Genomic DNA, 26,903 nt, shown 5'->3' with positions numbered 1-26,903 from the left:
GGAGTAAATGAGACATAAAAAAGGAGTTAGAATGGTACTGCGTATGAGATTGTGGATCAAGTAATTCAGGTTCCTTGTAAGTGTGAGGTGGTTATGGTCAACTGCAATAAGACTGTACTTTAATATAATAAGGGAATTTTTGATGCCGCGTTGTTCAAGGGATTGTCAGTTGAGATCTTTAAGCATTTGGGTGACACTGCTTGTTAAACCTTCCATATACATATTCAAAGTTTGAAATGTATAAAAGTGTAACCAATGAAATGCGCAGAACATATAACAGGGTTTAAAAATAAACCGATCGACACACACACAGCTTTACATGACTGAGGTAGAAATTTAACAGTGGAAGCGGAAAACATGCTGACATTCATGGATTTTTAAGTGTTCTGTCTTGAAAACGGAGGTTTTCTGATTAGATAAGGTTTAGCAGTATATCACAAAACCACAGAAATTTTTAGTAAACAAACAACATCTTTATAAACAACCCATCTGTCCAATACAAGGATATAAATTAACACTCAGACCATATTTGCCATCTGGGCTCCTTACAGGCAGATTCTAGGGGCCCGGCCTAAAAGTTAGGGGCCCAGCTATTATTTGCGGAAAAATATACTAACAGTGGTTTAGATCTACATACTTAATAATAAGTCTTGTAATTTGATTCCTGCCAAAATACATCAATTACAGAGCACTCATCAAAAACACATAGCCAGTCAAAATCTGAAAGAGGACTTCTAAACATATGACACAGCCTCACAAACATTAATGCATTTAAAGTTTGAATGATTTTTGCAGCACTAGTAATGTTTATGGGCATTTTTGATAGAGGCTGCATGCTTAATATGGACATCTGAAGTCTAGTATTTCGTTACATTCTCAAGTTACAGGACTCGCAACCCGAAAAGTACAAACCATGCAGCAATCTGTGTTTCTCAGCCACGATCTGTTAAAAGCCCATTTTTCATTAAAAGTCCTCTGTGGCCTTTAGGACTTTTCATAGTCCTGATAACATTTTCTTTTGTTGCTGCTACCGGCCGTTCTAGGCTCTTTAACAGCCTTCGATAAATCTTCACTTTCTAGTGCTGTATTTCTATAGGCGCAACCATTGTTTGTGACGGAGTAAATAATCGGCATATGCCGATTGGTCTTAGTATATATCGGTAATTTTAATTTGTCGATTTTAGTGATGTCGTGCATATAAATAAGACAGTCTTGGAAAACCCAGAATATTGACATTAGAAGAAAACATAGCCATTCGCCGGCTGGGCAACTATCTTGGAAAATTGACTCGACCAGCTTTAAATCTGGTCGCACTGGGCGAGTGTTACTTTATATCCCTGCAATAGATTTTTACCATTCTGTCCTGTAGAATTGAATACTTAAACTATTCTAAGAGTTTTCCCCTTTTGTAAAGAAATAAAAGCAAACAATTGTCAAAAACAATGTTTAACCTAGTTATGTAAAGTTTAAGCACTCATACAGTGTTGCAAATGCATATAAACGAAGACATGTAACAGCTTTTTAACAAGAGATCACTGAGTGATCTTGGCGCCCACCATTGAGCCATTTTTTTTTAATGTTCCAAATTTCAAGACTAGCTCAAGGTCAAAATCAAGGTCAAATTTCATTTCGGTACACAACACTGTGCATGTGGTCCATGCCTGTGGTCCAAATTTGAAGCTGTAGCTTGAGAAATGTGAAAGTAGGCCACTAGATCAATTTCAAGGTCAAAGTTCATTTCGGTATACAAAACTATGCATGTGCTTCAAATTTGAAGGCTGTAGGTACTAGGTAAAAATCAATGTCAAATTTCAATTCAGAACACAAAAATATGCATGTGGTCCAAATCTGAAGCCTGTAGCTTCAGAAATGTGAAAGTAGGTCACTAGGTCAATCTCAACATCAAAGTTCATTTCGGTACACAAAACTATGCATGTGATCCAAATTTGAAGGCTGCAGCTTGAGAAATGTGAAAGTAGGTCACTAGGTCAAAATCAAGGTCAATTTCATTTCTGAACACAAAACTATGCATGTGATCCAAATTTGAAGCCTGTACCTTCACAAATGTGAAAGTAGGTCACTAGGTCAATGTCAATTTTTTTTTCGGTGCACAAAACTATGCATGTGGTCCAAATTTGAAGGCTGTAGCTTGAGAAATGAGAAAGTAGGTCACTAGGTCAAAATCAAGGTCAATTTCATTTCTGAACACAAAACTATGCATGTGATCCAAATTTGAAGCCTGTACCTTCACAAATGTGAAAGTAGGTCACTAGGTCAATGTCAATTTTTTTTTCGGTGCACAAAACTATGCATGTGGTCCAAATTTGAAGGCTGTAGCTTGAGAAATGTGAAAGTAGGTCACTAGGTCAAAATCAAGGTCAAATTTCATTTCTGAACAAAAACTATGCATGTGGTCCAAATTTGAAGCCTGTACCTTCAAAAATGTGGAAGTAGGTCACTAGGTCAATGTCAAAGTTTTTTCGGTGCACAAAACTATGCATGTGGCGAAATTTGAAGGCTGTAGCTACAGAAATGTGAAGATTACAGAAGTTTTTCCCTATATAAGTCTATATGAACCATGTGACCCCGGGGTGGGGCCATATTTGACCCTAGCGGGATAATTTGAACAAACTTGGTAGAGAACCACAAGATGATGCTACATTACAATTATCAAAGCCCTAGGCTTTGTGGTTTGGACAAGAAGATTTTCAAAGTTTTTCCCTATATAAGTCTATGTAAACCATGTGACCCCCAGGGCGGGTCATATTTGACCCTAGGGGAATAATTTGAACAATCTTTGTAGAAGACCACTAGATGATGTCACATACAAAATATCAAAGCCCTAGGCCCTGTGGTTTTTCAAAGTTTTTCTCTATATAAGTCTATATAAACAATGTGAACCCCAGGGCGGGGCCATATTTGACCCCAGGGAAAGAACTTGGTAGAGGACCACTAGATGATGCTACATACCAAATATCAGAGCCCTAGGCTCTGTGGTTTTGGACAAGAAGATTTTCAAAGTTTTTCCCTATATATAAATAATAAATATATATAAATTTTAAAAAAATAAACAAAGGACCATAACTCACAATTAAAAATTGTTGAACCAGACTGATTTTCAGGGGGACACAACTAGGGTACCAATACATCATTCTGACAAAGTTTGGTCAAAATCCCCCAGTAGTTTCTGAGGAGATGCAATAACGAGAAACAAGGACATCATAGGCCTTTGTCTCTTCCTAGCCTACATAAATGACCTCCCAGAGTCCATCAAAAGTAAGTCAAGACTTTTCGCAGATTGTCTATCTGGTGGTTAAATCCCCCCTTGACTCCCAATCCCTACAAAATGATCTCCACTCCCTAGAAGCCTGGGAAAAGGACTGGACAATGGAGTTCAATCTGGATAAGTGTGAGGTATTGAGGATTACTCAAAAGAAAAAACCTATCATCTAAGACTTAATACACTCCATAATATAGCACTTAAAACTACAGAAGATGCTAAATAGCTAGGTGTCACACTAAGTAAAGATCTCAATTGGTCAACAGTTGGATAACATCACATCGAAAGTAAATACTGTAAAATCATTTAATGTCAAGGGCATAAAATTTGTTTTCGATACGTACATAACAACTATGGTCAAACAAGCTGTGTCACCCAAATGCTTAAAGATCTAAACTGGCAATCCCTTGAACAACGCCACATCAGAAAAGTAAAAGAAACAGCTTACAACACCTATGTCAACCCACTGCTTGAATACTGTTCCTCTATATGGCACCCTTGGCAAATATCCCTCACATAAAAACTTGAATGAGTACAACGATCTGCAGCTTGATACGTACATAACAACTATGGTCAAACAAGCTGTGTCACCCAATGCTTAAAGATCTAAACTGGCAATCCCTTGAACATCACCGCATCAAAAATTCCCTAACATTTTTTTTAAAATTAAGCACAGTCTTATATTGCTGTTGACCATAACCACCTCACACTTACAAGGAACCTGAACTACTTGAACCCACAATCTCATACGCAATACCATTCTAACTCCTTTTTTCCAAGAACAATTTGTTCCTGGAATGGTCTTCCCCATTACATACAGTCCAGCCCCAGTTTGATTCTAATCACTGAGAGGCTGGCAACTGTAACCTTTTAATTTATTTCTATGTTTTTATTCTTAGTAATTGTAGTTCTTTTTAAATTTGCACCTAATGAGCTTGCTCATCTTTGAACAGTCTGTCCCAGACAAAGCGTCTCCCAGTTATAATCGGAATTAATTGTTGGGCATACACAGTAGATGTAGATGTAAATGTGATAAAAAATCTCAGTCTATACCGAGGATCGAACCCCGGACCTCGTGATGTGTAGGCGGACACTCTAACCACGTCGCTAAAGGGTTAACCTAACAGCAAGGCTGTTGGAAGTAGCCTTATATATCTACAACCACTACACTCCTCTACTCTCTAACTTTGAAGGACCAGGCATCAACTGTAGTTAAATACTTAAGTCTCTACCAAGGATCAAACCCAGGACCTTGTGGTTTGTAGGCGGACACTCTAACCACGCCGCTAAAGTAAAGGGTTAACCCAACAGCATTTATTGCAGGACGAAAATTACCATATTGAGATTTCCTATTGAATAGGAAGTGATTAGTTTTATACTATAAGAAACACAGGAAATATTCCTCCGGCGCATGTGTGTCACGGGTCGTAATTTTTATAGACTGTTTCATCTTTAATAGTAACGTGCGCCGTGCATTAAGTCTTTTTCAGAGCAGGAAAATGATACTTAACCCTCGCGCATGCGCCAAAATTTCCGATAGTGTCCGTCAGGTTTTTATTATGTTGTATCGTCTGCTATTTAATTGAATCGGGGCTTCTCGGTAATGTACGTAATATCACGGATATTAACGGAAGTTTCCGAGGCAATTCATCCATGTGTTTGTCCGTGCAGTTTTGTGAACACTTGTCATGTTTGTCCAATCGTCTTGTTTGTCTTACATGTTTGAATGAGAGATAGAATGAGAGAAAGATATACATTGGTCTGTTCTTTTTATCCTCTTTGCACTTTTCACCGCCAAAATCCTTCGGCCCTCAGTGCAGTCTTTCTTCTCTTACGAGTAAGATGGGAAAACATTAAAGTAGAATTCAAATTATTTTGAATCTATCTGATAATCCTCAGTTAATTCACCAGACGCTGTGGTAAGAAATATTTAGATCTCTTGTTCATTAATATTGTATTTTGTATTTCTTGAACCGACGCGTGAATTAATGTTTGTGTAATTTTGTAATTTTGATCTTTATTTTACCATGATTGTTAATTTCATGTTATTACATGTTTTAGGCTTTTTATGTAACGGAATAATAAAGAGAGTAGAACCTACGCCGGGATTGCTAATAACTTTAGCCCTGTGACATTGGTGGCCAGTGTGGCTTCCGTCGGCCACAGTGTTTGGACGACAGGAGATCGTCGGGGATCAGACATCGGCAGGACGTCGATCCGTCAAAGTAGGAGAGGACTTTAGTTTTTGTGGAGGAAAGGATTTGAGGATTGTTGTGTTAGAGGAGGATTTAAGATCTGTGAGGAAATATAGGATGTAGATCCAACGTTTTTCATAGGATCTAAAATCGGAGAAAGTTAGGATCAGAGAGTTATTGTGGATAGGCCTATTAGACATCTATCTTCATGATATTCCTGGATCCAAAGGTATTTTCTTAAAATCTGATGCATCAGTATCATTAAAAAGCTAGCTAGCACAACTTTTCAACGTTTTTGTAAGTGTGCACACACAAAGTTTGAAATTTCTACGGAATTTACGTTCCATAGTGTAATTTACACGACGTGAAATTATTACGAGGACCGGAGTGGCTCATCACCATTGGAATGCGGAAGAAGTGGAATTGAACTTTTAGAATTCGTACTCCTGATATCATTTGTTTGTTGTTTTTTGGTTCCGTTTTTTAACTATTTCAGCTGTAACGCGGCAGTTAACCTACATTTTCCTGGATCTGTACAGACAACTTTTGAAGTACGCAATTCCACTGAATCAGTGGAGGATATGTATCAACACATTCGTTTAATAGTCCGGAATCGCCGCCGGGATCGACTGCGACCGAGTCGTAGACCAACGCTTACTATGAGCTGGGTGGGTTATATCAATTGATGATTTTTTATGTGCATTAGTTTGTGATTGCTAGTGTAGGTTTAGATTTGTGTATTTAGTCTTAAATTTCATTGTGTGTCATAGATTTTCGCTAATGTTTGTGTTTTGAATTTTTTCAAAGTGAAATTAATAGCTATCAATTAGGTATTTTGTGTGAATTACTAGGAACTTAAGGGTATCAATATATATTCTTGGTGTTTTTGAAATCACACAGCGTCTTAGGGAAATTTTGACTTTTTGTCTGATTTTTTTTAAACATTAGGAGTGTTTATTTACTGAGTTATCCCAATCTTTGGCCTGATTTATTTTTGCCCAACTTTTGAGCACTCTTTCTGTACCATACTGTTTGCACAAATTCTTTGCACTGCACGTAATCTCATAGATGTATGATTGAGAAGAGGAGCGAAAGAGGTAAGTGATACATGTTACGTGTTGTGATGTCAATTTTGTGTTTCAGTTTGTGTTCACGTTAATATTATTAGCAGACAATCATGTAAGATATATATATTATCCGTACAATAAGTTTGGCATTACTGTATAGCGTGCGTTTGATTTTTTTGAGCTTTGAAGTATTATTACGTACAAACCGGAAATACTTAAGGAAATAAAAGTACTGTAGTTAAGAAAGTACTGTAGATAGTAGGAATTAGTGGTAGAGTACCCTACTGAGTATAGTGTACCCTACTTTGAAAATTATCAAAATTAAGTGAGTGTTTTTGTGTTTGGTAAGAATATCATACACAATATTTTCTACTGTTTGGCTGTTTACGTGAATTTTTTCAAAGTTATTTGGTGACCGAGCACCAAGTAGCTTTTACAGCTGTTATTTTGGCACTCAGTATTGACACTGCCAAACAAACAGTTGATCGGTGATTTTCATAGTTTTCCATAGGCAATTAGTAAGAAAATCAGTCGGAAATACATATCTGAGAAAAACTGCATTTGAAAATAGTGTTATTAGTGAAATTTTCTATAGTTATACGAATTGTTGAGGAATTCTTCAAGGAGTATATTCTATAGTGGTGGCCAGGTCATATTTAATTCTATCTTTATTTCAGCTGCAGTAATTTTTGAATTTCAGCAAGTTCTGACTGTTAGTATACACTTTCAGTAATTACAGGTTGTTTGTAATTTGTGTGTTTGTTTTATTATCTTTAGCCATAGCAGGTATTTACAATGCAGAAGGAAGGAAAGATACCAGTGAGACTGGATTAGATAAAGACTCTTCTTTATCTGATGCTCAGTTGAAGCAGATTTTAGATGCACTTAAGAAGAGTGGTGATTATGTTGTTTTAACTAAAGATGAGTTTGCATCTTTACAGAAACCAGGATTTACTAGTACACCTAACCCTACAGGTGCTAGAAAGAAACTTGCAGAGGTTATTAAAGAGTCAAGAACACAGCCAATTGATAATTCTCTGAATGTTTCACAATTTCAGGTTCCCAAATATGAGACGCCAAAGCTACCTTATTTTTCAGGTGATCAACCACCTTTGAAGGGTGATGAATCCTATGATGTATGGAGATTTGAAACAAAGTGTTTGATTTCAGAAAATTTACCTGAAAATGTTATTTTACAGGTTATTCGCAGATCTTTACGTGGTACTGCTAGACGTACTCTTATTTCAGTTGGTGAAAATGCATCAAGTAAAGATATTTTAGATAAACTTGACATTCTTTTTGGTGAAGTTTCAACAAATGAATCTGTCATGCAGACTTTTTATAATGCTTCTCAGAAAGTTTCAGAGAATGTGACTGCATATGGATGCAGACTAGAGGCTTTAATACAAGTTGCAGTGGAGAGCGGTCATGTTAGTTCTGTTGCTAGAAATGATATGTTGCGTTCCAAATTTTGGACAGGTTTACATGACGAGAAGCTGAAAATACTAACCAGAAATAAATATGATACTATTTCTGATTATAACAGGTTATTGAAAGAAGTACGTTCAGTTGAACATGAATTAGTTGCTTCTAGTAATATTTCAGCAACAGTAAACGCAGCTCAACAGTCCACATCAGTTGACAAGAAAACTGTTGATGAACTCACAAGTAAAATGGACTTACTAATGAATAAAATGCTTTCTCTAGAAAAACAGATACAAGAGAAGCCCAAAGAAGCTGCAGGTTCCAGTAACAGAGACTTTGGTTACAGGAACAGTAATTACAACAGACTGAGACGAGGCAGATATAACCCGGATTATGACAGATTAAAACCCAGATATGACAACAGAAAGGATAATTCTAACCATAGATATAATGATAAGGGTAGTCACTTTAGTTCAAATGGTAGCAAAACTAAGAATGACCCAAAAGCCTAGACTCCTCAGTTGTAGGGCAAACTGGGGAAGTCAATATTGGTACTCGCCCTAAAACACAATCTAATTCTTTTAAATTAGCAGATAGAATGGTTGGAAAAGCCAATGAGGGCTCAGCTATTATATGTGGTGTTGAGACAAATGTATTTGTTGATAGTGGGTCAATGGTAACTTTAGTTTCAGAGTCATTTTTTAATTCTCTGGACCCAAAACCTGAATTGTGTAGTATGTCATGTTTTAACCTAGATGTTATTGGTGCATGTGGTACAAAGTTACCATATTTAGGTTATATTGAAGGAGAGATTTTAATACCTTCTATTTTAGAACCCAGCATTATTGTACCCATTTTAGTTGTACCGGATACAGAATACCGACAAAATGTACCTGGTATAATTGGTACAAATGTGTTACGTTTTTGTAACAGTGTTTTTAACAGTAGTACATCTTCATTAGAACCATACAGACTTGCTTTGGATGCTATGAAGTGTACCAGTTTAGTTTCAGTGAAGTCAACCAACAAATTTCCAGTTGTGATACATCCTAAGGAAGTTTCGACTCTTTCAGGTCTTGTTAGGAAACCGAATGGTGTGAAAACAGCTCTAACTGAGGCAACTGATAGACCTCAATTAGCTGGACTGAATGTGTGTCCAAGAGTTGTTTCCCTTGATGGTGAAGGGACAACTGCTAGAGTTCCTGTGCGTGTTTGCAACATTACTTGTAAACCAATTAGAATTTTACCACATACAAATATCTGTTCTCTTTCAGAAGTCAAAGTTGTTGACTCATGGAAACCTGAACCTGTGTCTTCTCCTAAGCCTGCTAATTTACAGTCTTTTCAAAATTTACAGGATTTAGGTATCAAAATCAATAAAGACAACTTGACAGAAGACCAGTACTTGAGAGCTCAACAGGTTCTAGGAAATTGGGAGCATATTTTTTCTAAGTCTTCCACAGATCTTGGTAAAACAGAATTGGTTAAACATCACATTAAACTTAATGATGATAAACCTTTTAAACAACCTTACAGGAGAATTCCACCTTCTATGTATGAGGAAGTTCGCCAGCACTTGCGTGAAATGATAGATTGTGGTGCAATTAAAGAAAGTCAGTCTCCTTATTGTAGTAATGTTGTCTTAGTTAGGAAGAAAGATAACAGCCTTAGGTTTTGTTTAGACCTGCGTGAAATCAACAAAAGGACGATTCGAGATGCCTATACTTTGCCTAGAGTTGATGATATGCTAGATTCACTTGTTCATTCTAGGTTTTTCTCTAAATTAGATTTACGCAGTGGCTACTGGCAAGTGGAACTTGCAGAGGAGGACAAAGAAAAGACAGCTTTTTCAGTTGGAAGGCTTGGTTTTTATCAGTGTGAACGGATGCCTTTCGGTTTAACGAACGCCCCAAGTACTTTTCAGCAGTTAATGGAAACCTGTATGGGTGATTTAAATCTAAAAGAATGTTTGATTTTTTTAGATGATGTTCTTATTTTTTCACAGACATTCGAAGAAACGTCACCAGATTGGAAGCTTGTTTTCAAAGCCTTGAACGTCATGGTCTTAAACTTAAACCTTCAAAGTGTGAATTTTTCAGCACTAATGTTTCTTATTTAGGTTATGTGGTGTCATCTGAAGGTATTCACACTGATCCTGAGAAAACAGCATCTTTGACTGCTTGGCCGGTACCACAAGGAGTCAAATCTTTAAGAATTTTTCTCGGTTTTACAGGTTATTACAGACGTTTTGTCAAAGACTATGCCAAAATTGTCAAACCTCTTAATGATCTTCTTGTAGGTCATCCCACCAACAAAGCATCCAAGAAGTCCAAGAAGAATAAAACTCCATGGATCTGGGGAAATGACCAACAGAAGGCCTTTGACACTATTATTGAAATGCTTACCAATCCACCTGTACTTGGTTATGCTGATTTTTCTAAACCATTTGTTGTTTCAGTAGATGCTTCGACAGAAGGATTAGGAGCTGTACTCTATCAGGAACAAGATGGTTTAGAACGCGTCATAAGCTACGCCAGCAGAGGTCTTCGTTCCAGTGAGAAGAACTACCCAGCACACAAGTTGGAGTTTTTGTGCATGAAGTGGGCCATCACGGAGAAGTTCCACGACTACCTCTATGAAAATACATTCATCGTGCGAACAGATAATAACCCACTCACATATGTATCTTCAACCGCCAAGTTAGATGCGACTGGTCACAGATGGTTGGCTGCTCTAGGTAACTACAACTTCAAGGCTGTGTACAAGCCAGGCCATCAGAACCGTGATGCAGATGGTTTAAGCAGGAGACCACAGGATCAGCAAGAAGAAGAGGTCATGTTTACGGATGTCATCAAGGCCCTATGCACAGAAGCCAAAGCCAGGACTGACGACCATCCACATGCTGAGTCACTGGTTCTCACAGATGACGGTAACCTAGAGTCAGACCCAACAGAACCAACTTTCCAGGCAACAGAGATGAGTGATGTCAACTGGAAGGAGCAACAGTTGAAAGATCCAACCATTTCCAGGATATATGACATCATTGACAACAGACTTCAGCTTCCCAAGGACCAGCTGAGACAGGAACCCAAGGAAGTACAGAAATACCTCAGACACAGGAGTGCTTTCACCATTAAAGATGGCGTCTTATACAGACAGTGCCAGATAGAAGACCAAACAGTGTTCCAGCTAGTGTTGCCAGAAAACTACAGAGAATGGGCCATGAAAGGACTCCATGATGATGTTGGTCACCAAGGAAGAGACAGGACACTTTGGTTGGTGAAGCAGAGATTCTTTTGGCCAGGCCTTGAAAAAGATGTTATCAGGAAGGTTCAAACCTGTCCGAACTGCCTTAGAAGGAAGTCTCCGACCAAAGCCCAAGCACACCTGGTACCGTTTCAGAGCACACATCCCATGGAGTTGGTATGTATCGACTACTTGTCACTGGAGAGGTCCAAAGGTGGTTACGAAAACATATTAGTCATCACAGACCACTTCACATGCTACGCACAAGCCATTCCAACTCGCAACCAGACGGCACAGACGACTGCTAGAGTCCTTTTTGAGAATTTTTTCTCACACTACTCCTTTCCGGCAAGGCTACATAGTGACCAGGGAAGAAACTTCGAGAGTAAAGTCATCCGGGAACTGTGTAACATTGCAGGGGTGGAGAAGACCAGGACTACACCCTATCATCCTATGGGAAATGCGGTCACAGAGCGCTTCAATGGGACCTTGTTGGGAATGCTAGGTACGTTGGATCCAGCCGAGAAGTCAAACTGGAAGGACTATGTGAAACCACTAGTTCACGCCTACAACTCCACTAGACATGAGTCCACCGGCTTCTCTCCACACTACCTTCTCTTTGGATGGCACCCACGGTTGGCTATAGATGCATTTCTTGGAGTCAAAGATTCTACCACACAAGCCAGCAGCAAAGACAACTATGCCACCAAGTTGAAGAAGAGGTTGGATTTCGCCTACCAAGTAGCTAAGCAGAATTCCGACAAGCAGTCAGGTCGTCACAAGAAGTATTACGACAGTAAGATTCGGCATTCTTCTTTACAAGTTGGTGACCGAGTTCTGATCAAGAATGTGACACCAAAAGGAAAGCTGGATGACAAGTGGCAAAGGGAACCATACCTTGTTACAGAAATCCCAGATCAGAAGTTGCCAGTTTACAGGGTAAAGAAGGAAAATGGCAAGGGAGCAGTGAAGACCCTACACAGGAATCTTCTCCTACCCCTGAACTCCATTCCATATATGAAGATACCCATCAGGACACACAGAAACCAAAACAGAGACAAATACGTACACCAGAAGCAGAGAAGACCCAGGAGGTCAATAACCCATCGGATACTGAGTCAGACAGTGGTTCAGAGACCAGCAAGACAGTCCCGAGGTACATTATACCACCCAGGCGGAGACCGCTACCACAGCCCTGTGTCAATACTCCTCGACCAGTGCAGCCATCTAACACCACACGTGTTACTTTTGACATTGAATCCAGTAATAACTCTACTGGTAGGTCCAACCTAGTTTCTGATATTCAGCGGGATACACCTAGTTTTAGTAACTCAAGTTTTTCTAGGTCTATGTCTCATGATAATACTGGATTTCACATTTCAGATTTGTTTAATCAGAACCATAGTCATTTTTCATCTTTAGGTCATAGGTCCGAGATTCTTGGTACAGACGCCAGCCGGCATGTTTCGCAGCAGTCCACAGAGCCTCTATTACCTCAGAGACCAAGGAGAGATAGGAAAGCACCAGTGAGATATGGAGAATGGGTTTATCCCATCAATGCAAATGTTGATATTCTCCCACAACAGGGTGAAGTTTATTTTATGTAACAGGGGAGAATGTCACGGGTTCAATTTTCAATGCAAATTGTGTAATTGAAAATTTATTTTTCAGATGTCTTAGTTGTAGTACTGATCTTTAAATAATTAAGTTTCAGACTAACTACATGTTTTGTTTCAGTGGAATTTGCATTTCTTCTGATTATTCAATTTCAGACATCTAAGAGGAATGTGTACATGTAAAACAAGAGCAGGTGTTACCAAGTTACAGATTGTGAATTGTTTATAGTGTTACACATAATTCAATTTATGTAGCAATTATCATCTTGTTTAAACCGTCTTTTACAGCCAGTTTCATTTATTTGTCCATTATCTTTGTTCCAAAAATATTTGGAACAGCACCTTTAATGGATATGTTTTTAATTATAACAGTACCTTTAATTTCAGAAAAATTGAGTATCCACCTTTAATGTGCTTAAAATTTTCATATACTTATTTTATGTTACAGGTACATTAATCCAACAATTTTGTCAGTTATGTATATTTTGGTTATCTACCTTTAATTTCAGCATAAGTTCAATTACTGCTGAAGATGGCGCATAACAGCAACAGCATAATTTCTTCAAAGTCTTTCGATAGGTTATTTCGAATTGTTTTTGCATTATGTGATCCTGTTTTATTGAATCTTACTGAAAGGAACTATTTTCAAATGCAACTCAGTAATTATAAGTAAAATTGTTTGAGATATATTCTTTTCACAAGATATTCAGTTTTCTAAAATTTAAATATTGAGATTTAAGCATATAGGTTCATAGTGGGTACTGTAGTATTGCAGATTATTGTAGATATTTTATAGTTTTAGTGTAATGAAATGTCAGGAGACATTTTCTCCTAGCAGGGGAGAATGTCACGGGTCGTAATTTTTATAGACTGTTTCATCTTTAATAGTAACGTGCGCCGTGCATTAAGTCTTTTTCAGAGCGGGAAAATGATACTTAACCCTCGCGCATGCGCCAAAATTTCCGATAGTGTCCGTCAGGTTTTTATTATGTTGTATCGTCTGCTATTTAATTGAATCGGGGCTTCTCGGTAATGTACGTAATATCACGGATATTAACGGAAGTTTCCGAGGCAATTCATCCATGTGTTTGTCCGTGCAGGTTTGTGAACACTTGTCATGTTTGTCCAATCGTCTTGTTTGTCTTACATGTTTGAATGAGAGATAGAATGAGAGAAAGATATACATTGGTCTGTTCTTTTTATCCTCTTTGCACTTTTCACCGCCAAAATCCTTCGGCCCTCAGTGCAGTCTTTCTTCTCTTACGAGTAAGATGAGAAAACATTAAAGTAGAATTCAAATTATTTTGAATCTATCTGATAATCCTCAGTTAATTCACCAGACGCTGTGGTAAGAAATATTTAGATCTCTTGTTCATTAATATTGTATTTTGTATTTCTTGAACCGACGCGTGAATTAATGTTTGTGTAATTTTGTATTATTTTATCTTTATTTTACCATGATTGTTAATTTCATGTTATTATATGTTTTAGGCTTTTTATGTAACGGAATAATAAAGAGAGTGAACCTACACCGGGATTGCTAATATCTTTAGTAGGGGTGTAACGATACATCGAACTATCGATGCATTGCGATACTAAGTGTCCCGATAGCATGCATCGATAGAAAAGTCACGATCCAATAACAATCGCCGATAGTTCCTTCAACAATCGATAGGTTCGATAGTTTTGAAATTTTAGTAAATACAGAAATAATTTATAATTTATAAACCAAGAAACAGAGCCAGCTTTCATTTGCGCCTCGGAAAATGTTTACGTCTCCATTACAATAATTACCCTCACGGAATTAAACTACCATAAAGGACTGAGAAGTCTGGGAGATAATTAATAAATTTAGTTTCTTAGAAACTTTGATTAAATATATTTAAATAACCTGTTAATTTTAGATGAGAAAATGTACTATGGACATGGAGAAAGAAGGCTACTTGTATTATACAGCAAACTGTTCGGTAGGGCCCTTCATTTAGTGCTGGTACACCTTAACCCGATCCGTTAATTTTCGTCTTTTTCGATGCTTTGGGTTATTAAACATGTTGACATTCCCAACAAAATGGCCGATTCGTTTGAGTATACCTTGCATAGGTTTATTGTTTTACTTATTGTTCCAAAGCCAAGGAAGGCAAGAAATATTTAATGTTAGAATTATTTCTGTCCGTTTCAGTTATACAAACATCTCAATGTGTGTTAACAGCAATTATAAACAGTGTCGTCTCTTACACTGTGTAACAATGTCAGTTGTTAGCTTTACTGTATAAAATATGATGGCCGATAACTATTGCAATAGTATTGCAATAGTAACCTGCAATAGAATAGTATCGCAATAGTTTTTAAGCAATATCAATAGTATTGCAATAGTCAAAATTGGCCTCAATAGTCACCCCTAATCTTTAGCCCTGTGACATGTGTATCATTTCATCTTAATTTTTAATTTCAATTTTTATGATGTGCATCAATAAACTCACTGTTCAAAAATGTATCTTATCCCTAACAGAAGAATTCCAAGTGGAATAGACCACAATATATCGTTAGTCTGGGGCAGATACTCTTTACTTCCAGGGGCATTTTCGAGATCTTTCCACGTATAACCTGATGGAAACCAGAAATATTCGCTCCAAAAATACTGCGAGATGGAATTCATCTTGTTTGAAAGTCTGTGTTGTCGAACGCTCTTTAATCTTAAGCGTCCTTGGTGATATATTGGACTCCGGCTATATTCGATCTATATGAAGCAAGGTACCAAAACTGTTGGTCTAGCTAAAAACTATCAGAGCCGATCTATAGGTCAGAGACCACCAATTCAACAAGAGCTGTCCGTAAGAGGTTATAACACACTAAATAGTTATTGTTCTTTATTCTATATAAAATTGACCTATTTCCAATGGCCGCAGCACATATCAGGACCCATTTTAAATGTCTGTAACCTACATTATCTTGAAGAGTTTTGTCAATGCTAAATAAAAATCAAGAGAAAAGCGGGGGTCATGTTTGATGCAAGAAAAATAATTTCAGTCAAACACACAAACTGCAAAATCAGCTAAAAAATGAGACCCCAAATAACACTGGTGGTGTATGATCTAAGTTTCCATGAACAATTTTGTCATGTTGTTATTTCATTATGAAAATGCTACCTACATGTCAAGCATAGATCTGTCATGTGATTTTAGCAAAAAAAAAATGCAAAAAAATAAGGAAAATAGCTCTACAGAGCAAAAAACCTGAGAACTATTTGTATCCGCCATTATGCCTCTACCTTCTTTTTTCGTGCCATATTTCTATTTAGTGTCTGTATGCCTAAGAGGCTGATTTGTTTGTTTTGGGTTTAACGCCATTTTTCAACAGTATTTCAGTCATGTAACGGCGGGCAGTTAACCTAGCCAGTGTTCCTGGATTCTGTACCAGTACAAACCTGTTCTCCGCAAGTAACTGCCAACTTCCCCACATGAATCAGAGGTGGAGGACTAATGATTTCAGACACAATGTCGTTTATTAAATAGTCACGGAGAACATGCGGCCCGCCCGAGGATCGAACTCACGATCCCGCGATCCGTAGATCAACGCTCTTACCTACTGAGCTAAGCGGGCGGGCTTCCTAAGAGGCTGAATGCACCTACAGTGGGGGCCTGAACATGGTCTGGTGGGAAGGCGTTTCAATCACGGATGGTATGAGCAAGGAAGCCATTCATGTATGGTTCATAGTTTGATCTGAGTTCAATTAATGATTCACTATGGGTTCTGGTTTCATGGCAGCTTCGACGGTTGGCATAGTTGGGAATGATCACTGGCGATTGTTTGTTATAGGCTTTCTAAAATGCCACAAGTCTTTTATCTTTTCTCCATTCGTGAAGTGGAGGCCAGTTCAAGTCGCCAAGCATGGTGGTGACACTGCATTTATATGAGTAATTTCCTGTGACAAAGCAGGCTCCACGGTGTTGTACTTCTCCTAGAGCTTCTTTATCTTACCTGTGATACGGGTCCCACACAGAGGAAGAGTATTCCAGATATGGCTGTACCAGAGATGTAAAGGCCCGTTGTTTCACCTCCTGGCTGCAGTTATAAAGATGACGTATCAGAAGGTTCAAGATCTTATTGGCTTTGCCAGTTATATTGTCAATATGCTTTTTCACTTTAGTTCTGATGTTAATTCCACTCCAATGTAGGAATGACTATCTACCCTCTGGAGAGCTGTATTGTCAATGTTGTAGCTGGTATTCAAACTTTTCTCTTTTGTTGTAATTTGTAACCGATGGTACTTAGCTACATTAAATTTCATAAGCCAAACTTTAGACCATTCGACAAGGGCATCAAGATCTTTTTGGAGCTGTAGTTGGTCTCTAACAGTTCGTATTACGCGATACAGAAGACAAACATCCGCAAACAATGAATGTACCTTTAGAAACTTTATCAGCAATGTTATTCACATATAGGAGAAACATAAGAGGCCCCAACACTGTACCCTGGGGAACTCCAGAGATCACTGGTGCATCAGAGGAATTAGAGCCGTCAAGTACGACTCTCTGCTGCCGATTACACAGCCAAGACTCTATCCACTTGTTGGTTCTCCCGGTGATTCCGTAATGGCGAATCTTATGTAGAAGCCTCATGTGTGGCACGGTATCGAAGGCCTTACTAAAGTCAAGTACTAAAGTGTCTGTTGTTTTTCTTTTATCTAAGTTTCGTGAAAGTTCTTCAACAGTATTTAACAATTGTGTCTCACATGAATGATTTGCCCTGAAACCATGTTGGAAATTCACTAGAGTATTATTTCTGTCTAGATGACTCGTAACTTGGCTACAGATGATATGCTCCATGGTCTTACATAGGATACATGTCAATGAAACAGGGCGATAGTTTACAGGGTTGGTCTTGTCACCCTTTTTATAAACTGCTGTGACGTTAGCATTTTGCCAATCAGTAGGTTCTTGTCCAGTGTCGTAGGATTGCTGGAAGATGAAGGAGAGTATTGGAGCAACTTCCTTCGCCAACAACTTAAGGATTCGAGTTGGAAGAAAATCAGGGCCCTAAGTCTTCGATGGGTTAAGGTTGAGAAGTAGTTTCTCAATGCCAGGGGAAGTAAAGTCTATGTCTGGCATTGGCGGAGTTAATGGACCATCTATCTTTGGTAGTTGGCCACTAGGTTCTCTAGTGAATACTGACGTGTACTGTTCATTTAGAGCACTGGCTTTAGCTGCAGGTTATATATACTGAGAATATTTCCATTTGACTTCAAAACAGGAATGTTACTTTGACCAGATTTTTTTCTGTTTTATGTATGAATAAAATTTCTTAGGATTTTCATTGACACTGGTGTTCAAGATATTGTCGTAATAGTCACGATGGGCTTTTTCAATTCATGTTTTCACTTCTTTACTTAGCTGTAAATATCGTTTCCATGAGTGACTATTCCTATTTTATGACCTAATTTCCAAGCTCTTTTCTTTTTCTGACAAAGTCTCTTTAGTTCTGGAGTAAACCAGGGTAAATTCCAATGAGATGATATCTTTTTCTGAGGAATGTGTTTTTTCATAGATTTTGTCAATGTACCTTTAAATAAGTTCCAATTTTCATCAACAGTGTTTTTGCTAGGTTCACTTGAGAGAAATTCCTCACTGAATTTGCACATGTCAGCCTTAACACTGTCAATATCACCCTTCTTGTATTGAAAGACATAGCGATCTGGTTTCATTTGACGTTTCATTGACAGGTTTACATTATAAGTAATTGCACTGTGGTCACTCATTCCAAGTATTATTTCAAGATCTGATACTATGTCAGGATTGGTTGTTAATGTTAAGTCAAGCAAATTATCATTTCGTGTTGGCCCATCAGTCATTTGTGTGAGGTAGTTCGCATTCACAAAGTCGATCATTGTTTCGATTGGTGTTTTTGAATAATTTGGTTGGTCACGCACAGATAAGTTTTCCCAGAGAATATCAGGGGTGTTAAAGTCACCGTTCAGTATCAAGTTTGGAAGTGCCGAATCTTTTGATGTTAGCTTTGACACAGATTCATGAAGGGTATTTATCACATCCGGGTCATCTGAAGAAGGTGTTCTATAAAAGGACCCAATGATATAAAATTGACATATTTCCAATGGCCGCAGCACACATCAGGACCCATTTTAAATGTCTGTAACTTACATTTACTTGAAGAATATTGTCAGTGATGAATAAAAATCAAAAGAAATCAAAAGAAAAGTTGGAGTCATGTTTGATGCAAGAAAAATATTTTCAGTCAAACACACAAACTGCAAAATCACCTAAAAATGAGACCCCAAATTGTAGTGATGGTGTATGATCTAAGTTTCCATGGAAAATTCTGTCATGTTGTTATTTCATTATGAAAATGCTACCTAAATGTCAAGCATAGATCTGCCATGTGATTTCAGCAAAAAAAAAAATGCAAATAAAAGAAGGGAAATGGCTCTACAGAGCAAACAACTGAGTGCTATTTGTATCCGCCATTATGCGACTACCATTTTTACACGTCATTTTCCTATTTAGTGTCTGTATGCCTAAGACAGCGTGCTCCACTGTTCGGCGATTTGACAGTAAAATGAATTTATGTCTCAATAAGAGATCTCTACAGTAAAAAGAAAGATACATCAAGATATAAAAAGACCCTACTACTCATAAAAATAATGCCGAGTATAAAAACTTGGTGACCTTGAAATTGGGTATAATGGGCCCAGTCCCTGCACATACATTGTTTGTATGCTGGACAATGTTAATGTAAAGTTACACATTAAAAATAAACCCGAAAAAGTGGACAATTACGTAAAAATGCCATTTCAAGTCGGTTCAAAAGCACCTGGAGTGCTTATATTGTATTGTTACTTGTCTTGCCGACTCAAAATAAAATTTATCTTATCTTATCTTAAGCATATTGTTCCATATTTAAGAGTAGAATGTATAGAACGTTTGCTTTGATTTAAGGCTAGGCTCATTATCTACTTTTTAAAAAAATGTTTGGCCACTGACAATGGTACTTTCATAATATCATGGTACGTATGAGGATCCGGAATTGGCAAAAATACCCTGTCACAACTCTGGATAGGTTACTTTGGTCTACAAACTCCGCCAGAAAGATGCTTTTTGTATGCAGTTTTTGCATGTCATTGTATAAGTAACATGTACAAAGACAACTTAGCAAAAATATTTTAGCAGTTTAAAAAGTTACTGAGATGTTTCAAGTTTTTGGAGATTTCGGCGTTCCATACTCGAAGTTGAGGTTGTGCTTTTCTCGGCTTGCGGTACGGTAACAAGCTGTCTGTAACATCTTTAAGAACATGGTTGAGTTTATGATTTTCGTCTTCCAACGAAGTTTGGGAATTTTTAGTATTCAAAGATGTCGTAATAAGTTCCTGTTATTTAACGATATCTATTTTGTTCCAGTTTACACGCTTACTAAGCTTCAGAAAATTTGCTCAGTTCAGTAGGAGGAATTTTAATTGTCATTTCAATCGGATGATGATCTGAAGTATTGGATACAAACTGATATTTAAGAGTTATTTCATACAGAATATCTATATTTTCAAAAAATTCCTCGTTAGAGTCTGAGTATCCTCCAGGCGGTAAGTATGCTGATATACAAAGGAGTTATTCAAAGTTAGGTAAACAGAGTTCCAAACATTGTAACCTTTCATTACCGTCCTGTAATGGTTTAACTCGGGAGTTAAGTTTGTTGTTCCAAAGTATTGCGACTCCTCCGTAGCCTCGCGGAAGTTGCACTGGTTTTAGGGCGTGATACATGTCACACGTTTTCGCGGCAAAACTGACATTACTATCTAATTCGCCAACTTTATTCAAATTACAGTAAAAAGCCAGTGTTCTTGTAGGAATAAAATATTTCCCAGTTTTAAAAGTTCTACAACTGCATGTGAATTTGAAACAACATTTTGCAATTAAATGATATTAAATTAAGTTCACATAGCTTATCGTCCTTAGGGTATTGAACCTAATACATAGAGGATATTTGTTTGTTTTGAGTGAATATGGTATATATCTCACTGAGAAGTGAGAAAATTTCAAATATTTTCATGAGCGCGTAGCGCGAGTGAAAATGTGAAAATTTTCTCACTTTAAGGTGAGTTATTCTATACTCACGAAAAACAAACAAATATTCTTTTTATTTTATGCTTAATTACGTTGAGATATGCATTTTGCAACAAATTTTAATCTCAGCACGGGAAACAGACGCACGTAAACGGTCATGACGTCAGACGTGTTGTGAGGTTAAAAAGAAGCACACGACATAAAGTTCCATTTTATTTTATTTTTTGCTGCATAACGTTATGAAATTCTCATTAAGTAAAATAATTTGGATCGAGAAATATACTATACAATGTACAAGTAGATCGGCATTTACTGTGAGTGATATGCAGTGAGTGATATGAATTATATCTCACTGTTAAAACACAGTATTTCATCAGTTAGCACAAAATAAATCCCTAAAAAAGAACACTTTTCTTTTTGTTTTACTAGATGGTCATTTTTCTCCGTTGTCAGACTAGATTGAGTTGGAGCACTTGCCCCGCGTAATGGCGACTGTGATTGTGAGTTGATTTTTTCTGCAGATATATTTTGCGCAGAATGATCCAGTTGTCTTACCACGCGATTTTCTCCCCCATGCTTGCCTTTCTGTTTGAAGAACAACTTCTGCCCAGTAAGGGCTTCCTGTAACCTGATACGCGGGACACGAACGTATTCATTTTCAGGATTTCTATTAACGTGCTGATTTATTTTCATGTTTTCCCCGCTGGAGATTTCATTAGTCAAATCCACAATTTCGTGTTGATTATTTGGGAGGCTTTTATTAGTTTTTTTCTAGGTTTTCAGCTTTTTTTACCACTGTGGGCAGGTTGTTTACATCTTGTACAGAAGTGTTACTTTGAGAATCACCAAGAACCAGGGTTGAGTAACGCTTCCAGTTGTTTATCAACTTGTCTGAGAATGAATGCATGAATGCGGAGACCCTGTTATGGATTGATGTCAGGAGATCAGATGTATCTGCTACAGACGGATTACTAGTATTTTTTTGCTCTGTAAATGCTATACTATTTGTCTTACTGCCTTCAATTTCTTCAATACGCATTGACAATGTTTCTAAAGTTAACTCAAGTTCTTTATTTCTATTTTGTAATGATTCACAGAATGCGGTATTTCTAGAATTCTTTAGTTCTGTCTTTAAAGGTTTTTTTTTCTTTCTTTCAAATTCAGCTCATTTTCAAGTTTTTTCAACTTACTTTCTTTAACTTTTAAGTCAACATAACTCTGAGTATTATTGCCAAGCACGAGGTACAAATTGCATTATCAACGTGTATATAGGCACAGTTTTTATGACAGACTAGTTGGCACTGTTCGCAACCGCAATAATCTGAGCCCAAACTACAATCACACACACCACAGGTCCTGTCATCATCTATCAAACTGTCATCCGAGCGGTTGAGATCACCCGTAAGGTCCTCCACAGACAGACAGTGGTTCACAACAGGAGGAGTACGCGGAGGTAGAACTAGAACAGTGGTAGGGTCTTTACGTTTACAAAATAGACAGCAATATGCTTCATCTTTGTTTTTCTCTAAAAGTTCAATTTCTGACTTACTTAGACCTCCACACTTAAAGTAAATCCAGTGATTACCTTTAGTACATAGGATACATTTTGTTTTGCATTTTGTTTTACATTTAACGCACTCTTCATCTTCTAAAATAGTTAATGCTGTTTCGGTGTCACAGTGTGAATTCACCGGCAAACTACGGAGCGGTGAAGTTACAGTTTTAACATTGTTTTCGACTTTTTTATGTTACTTGTTTTGAGTCATGACTGTCATTTTCAGGCGAAGAGTTCCGCTTTGTCAAGTTTGTAGATTTCTGTATCATCATACCCAGAGCTTGATTCAATGTTTCAATGTTCAAGGCTTTACCATCTACATTGATGTTTTTTGTGAGCTTATAAATTGAAGGCAAGTCTTGTTCAAGAAAGAGGTCAACATTTTTACCATTCACCATAAATTTACTTGCGATGTTATACATATTCACAGTATATGAGCCAGCAGACGATTCAACCCGAACAGTATACTCAACTATAGCCTTTCCAGATTTGTCAGTTACTTGGTTGACTGTACTACTATCGAAATGTAAAAGAGACACTTCTTTCAATATTTCATACGTAACAAGGTCAGCAGTAAGTACGATCTGAGAACCACCATCTTTGCGTTCAATATCAGTGTTATCTTGAAATGGACGTCACGTCACTTTACAATGCAAGTCTATGGGGGAAAAAACATAAAATCTTGATTTTTAACTTCATTTTACATTTTTTTTTAATGAAAAAGGTGCCTAGAGATATTAACCTTTTGGTATTAACGATGTCATTTTTGACAATTTTACCTACAGAATAAATCATTTATCGGAGGTCCAAAATTAGACTCCGACGCCTGTAATTGCTTATATATAAAGTACCCGCCGGGCTGAAATTCGAGGACGAATTTTAAAATGGTGGGGAAATATGTCACGGTATAGAACTTGAATATCAAAACGTGGAGAAAGTGTGTAGGCGGCCCGACTAGCTCAGTCGGTAGAGCATCGGAACGGTATTCTGAGGCCCCGGGTTTGAGTCCCGGTCTGACTGTGCCAGCACACATTTTTCTCACTCTGTGACATGTTGATGGGTCTACTACACATATTATTGTTCCTTCTCAGGGGAAGGAACACTTATCATGAACATGTCACACTTGACTGAGCAGGTAATGGATACAAGGGTATAATCAAAGGCATCCGAATTCCAGTAGGGCGCCGCCATTTTGGATTTATGCATATTCATTACAACTAGCCTCTTTGCCAATGTTTTTTACGCATCTTTAAGTCAATCTTTAGTGAAATACAACTACGTAATAACAGACCTACAAGAAACACTAGCATAGTTCAAATCATATAACTCCTAAATCTAACATGTCACGATGTAGAATCGAGATTAACTAAATGAAATGCATCATCTAAAAATAGACTCCCGCCAAAAAATCTCGTCTGCTATCATTCTTCTTGGTTGCATTCTTTGCTTCCAAATGATCTTTTTTACAGATTTTATTTCATACCAACTATATTATTTTGACGTTTTAAATGTATTACCATCAAAACATACTGTACTTATAAAGTAATTCGGGATTTTTCGCTTGTCTGTTAATGTTATTTGCACGCTACGCACCGTCACCGTATTACAACATTTCAGTTACTTCCCTTGTTTTATCCAGAAATGTATAGTGCATTTTTTTTTTCACTATATTGAGCTATAAAATGTTTTGAACTTTGTAATTCCATTCCTTTTGATATCTTGTTTTGTAAGATTCAAGCTGTGAGCTTTTTGTACGCATTTTTTCAAACACATTACTTTGTTGGTGCCGACTTATATATAAGTCCTTTTTCTTCTGACATTATCAGTATCAATCATGCGATTTTTGGCAGCATTTTTTTGTCATTGTATTGCTATGTATTGCTATGTGAAACTTTAAATTTACGAATCAAATTCTGATCTGTGCCACTATAGTGAAGGTTTTGACAGTGGTTCCCGAAATTTTGATAGAATGATGGTTTTTATTATTTATTGTCCGCTGATAATTTTTAGGTAGAATTGCTCATCTAAAGGTTATAAGTTAAATAAATGTTTGTGTGAAATAATATTCTTAAATACTGGTTTCCCACTAGTTTCGGACCCAAGTAGTTTTCCGGACCGTTTACATTTCGTGCTGTATAGACTTTACGCCGTCGTAAAGCATCTGGGTAACAATATCATATTGTCACGAGGTCCAAAACCACCGAATATCAGTATTTTATCTGTATGTTGTATTGTCCTCGTTCCGTGTATATATTGTATGAAATGTCTTTATGTGTTATTATTTTGTATTATTTCTATACAGCCCGATCCTATATGAATTTCTATATCATTTTCATTTCATACAATATATACACGGAATGAAATAACAATGAAAGTCCGAAAAAATCGACCTATGAACTATGCTACGGCATTAAATTATCAATTTAAAATAGGAACCAAAATAGACAGGGATTTACCTACGGTACCGTCTATCAATCAAATGTTTAGCAACAGTGTCCATGCCCGAGTGGTCAGGGCGTTAGACTACCAATTTTGAGACCCGCCTTGTTCTTGTTTTAAAAAAAGTTGTTAATTATTTTAAAAAAAAGTCTTAATTTCTTTTTTTGTAATATTACCAGTCCGCTAAAAACGTCCCGTCATTTTAGCGTGAGTCTAACGTTGCAAACGTCATTCAAACGTAGATAACAAAGAATGCAACACATTTTTCATAGCTGTTTTATAAAACATCTGTAACAGAATGCTAAAAACAGATCCCTTAAAAAGAATAATGTGCGCTAGAAGAAACCTTTTGGTAAGCTAAACGTGTTTCTATATTATCATCATCGTCATTATGAACTGTTTAGTCGAGCTTTCGTGTCAGTAGAGTTATTCAAGCTTCGAGTAGCTCTTGTTTATTTCAAAACGAGGCTACCTGCATTCACGCGGAAGTCCTTTGAATTTTCTGTTAGTGCATAAACAAGAAACTGACCCAGATTGGATCGGAGTTTTAAAGTTCTGTTTTTACCAAATTCTTTTACTCTATGGAGTTAAAAAATAATTACAATTGTGTTTGTTTAGTAAATAAAACTGTCTGTCGTGTGAGCTGGAGCTAATTCTTTGTGATTTCGTGCAAATATTCAAAGGGATTATCACCTGTGTAAGACAGGAAGTATTTGCCAGACAGAGTTGTCGTTATTTGTTTATTTTTTTTCAAATACAAGTATTTATTTATAAAGAGTTATATCTGAATCATTTTTCATGATGATTTAATTCAGAAATATACACATAAGTTTTGCTTAAGCCTTTGTCACATTGAAACACCATAGCAAGGAGCTGTTAGCGTTACTGTTTTAGGTTTCGAACAGCAGAACGCTCAAGTTTTCTTCACATCGGGATTAAAGATGTGAACATGTAAGAACAATGCCCATGAAGGTGACCGTTTGCTTTGATAAAGTAAAAGTGCTAGTTCCATGTGGTGATGGTGAACTTTTAGTCCGTGAACTCATTGAGAAGGCAATAACACGATACAAGAAAGCAATTGGAAAAGTAAGTATATTATTATCACAGGGACCAGTAATATTGTCACACAAAAGTATTATGACAAGAAGGATCTATCAAAAGTAGAAAACTCTTATAGGAACATAGAGCGAAGGAAGTGTCTATCTGCATGACACTTGTACAAATTATTTTTCATATTCACACAATTGGTCGTGCTGGTTAAAGTCTGTTCCATTCCAAAGGTTTACCCCAACTTTGGTGTCACATGACAAAACTACGACACTTACCGGCAAAGTAAACATGGTTTGATAAACTAAAAAAAAGTCACCCTCGAGAAATTTAACGATTTTTTTCTGCTTTGCCAAATATCCAAATAAATGACAAATTTATATTTTCAACGGCAGTCTCCCATTGTAATTTCTTGTCGCCATTGGAGTTTGCTCTCTAAATTTGGAGTATTACGGGAAAATTCACGTGAATTTTATCGGGAGCGATTCAAGACTCATTTCGTTTATGAATGCATGAGGGAAATGAAATGTTGTATTTAAAAAAAAAAGCTATAACAATGAACACATTATTTAGATCTAACAAAAATGTAAATTGACTCACTTTAACAAAGTTATAAACAGTCCAAAATTCTTCCAAGTCTTCGGTAGCTCTATCCAATCCTCGATGAGTAAATTGTAAACAAACAAGCTCTGAGTCTTTTAAACATCGGTGAAATTCAGGCATCAATCGCACCATGCCCTTGAAACGATGATTTGTTCAAAATAACATCATTTCCAAACGCATGGTTCAAAGATAACCTGTATTTTAGCATCCTTACTGAAGTATTTACAGTCCGCCACATATCCAATTTCTTTCACAATGGTCAGTTTTGAACTTCAATAAACAATATTCACCGGTTGTGTATGCAAGAGAATTATTTTTCTACGAAAGAAACTTGTGACGTATTAGACAAATGACGTAATCT

The 26,903-nt window shown here is 37.1% G+C and overlaps 2 protein-coding genes across 14 annotated transcripts in view; one reads left to right on the top strand and one right to left on the bottom strand.

Moving 5' to 3' along the window:
- The window catches only part of LOC123531411 (ceramide synthase 2-like), a 60,303-nt gene extending 44,744 nt beyond the window's left edge, over positions 1–15,559 (bottom strand). For 2 of the 5 annotated variants that reach the window (XM_045312341.2, XM_045312339.2), the window contains exon 1: positions 15,310–15,556. In XM_045312341.2, the coding sequence (XP_045168276.1) occupies positions 15,310–15,485 (176 nt within the window). In that variant the 5' untranslated portion in view covers positions 15,486–15,556. Of the gene's footprint in view, positions 1–15,309 lie in introns of all 5 variants that reach the window. The other 3 variants (XR_006682419.2, XM_045312342.2, XM_045312343.2) reach the window with 3 other exon arrangements.
- Positions 15,560–25,388: 9,829 nt separating this feature from the next.
- Positions 25,389–26,903, top strand: part of LOC123531457 (partitioning defective 3 homolog) — a 109,858-nt gene continuing 108,343 nt past the window's right edge. For all 9 annotated transcript variants that reach the window (XM_045312442.2, XM_045312437.2, XM_045312435.2 and 6 more), the window contains exon 1: positions 25,389–25,978. In XM_045312442.2, the coding sequence (XP_045168377.2) occupies positions 25,853–25,978 (126 nt within the window). In that variant the 5' untranslated portion in view covers positions 25,389–25,852. The remainder of the gene's footprint in view (positions 25,979–26,903) is intronic.

Source organism: Mercenaria mercenaria, chromosome 11 (assembly GCF_021730395.1).
Source record: "Mercenaria mercenaria strain notata chromosome 11, MADL_Memer_1, whole genome shotgun sequence".
Taxonomy (NCBI): Eukaryota; Metazoa; Mollusca; class Bivalvia; order Venerida; family Veneridae; genus Mercenaria; species Mercenaria mercenaria.
The sequence above is the reverse complement of the archived record's forward strand: the minus strand, read 5'-3'. Positions and strand labels throughout refer to the sequence as shown.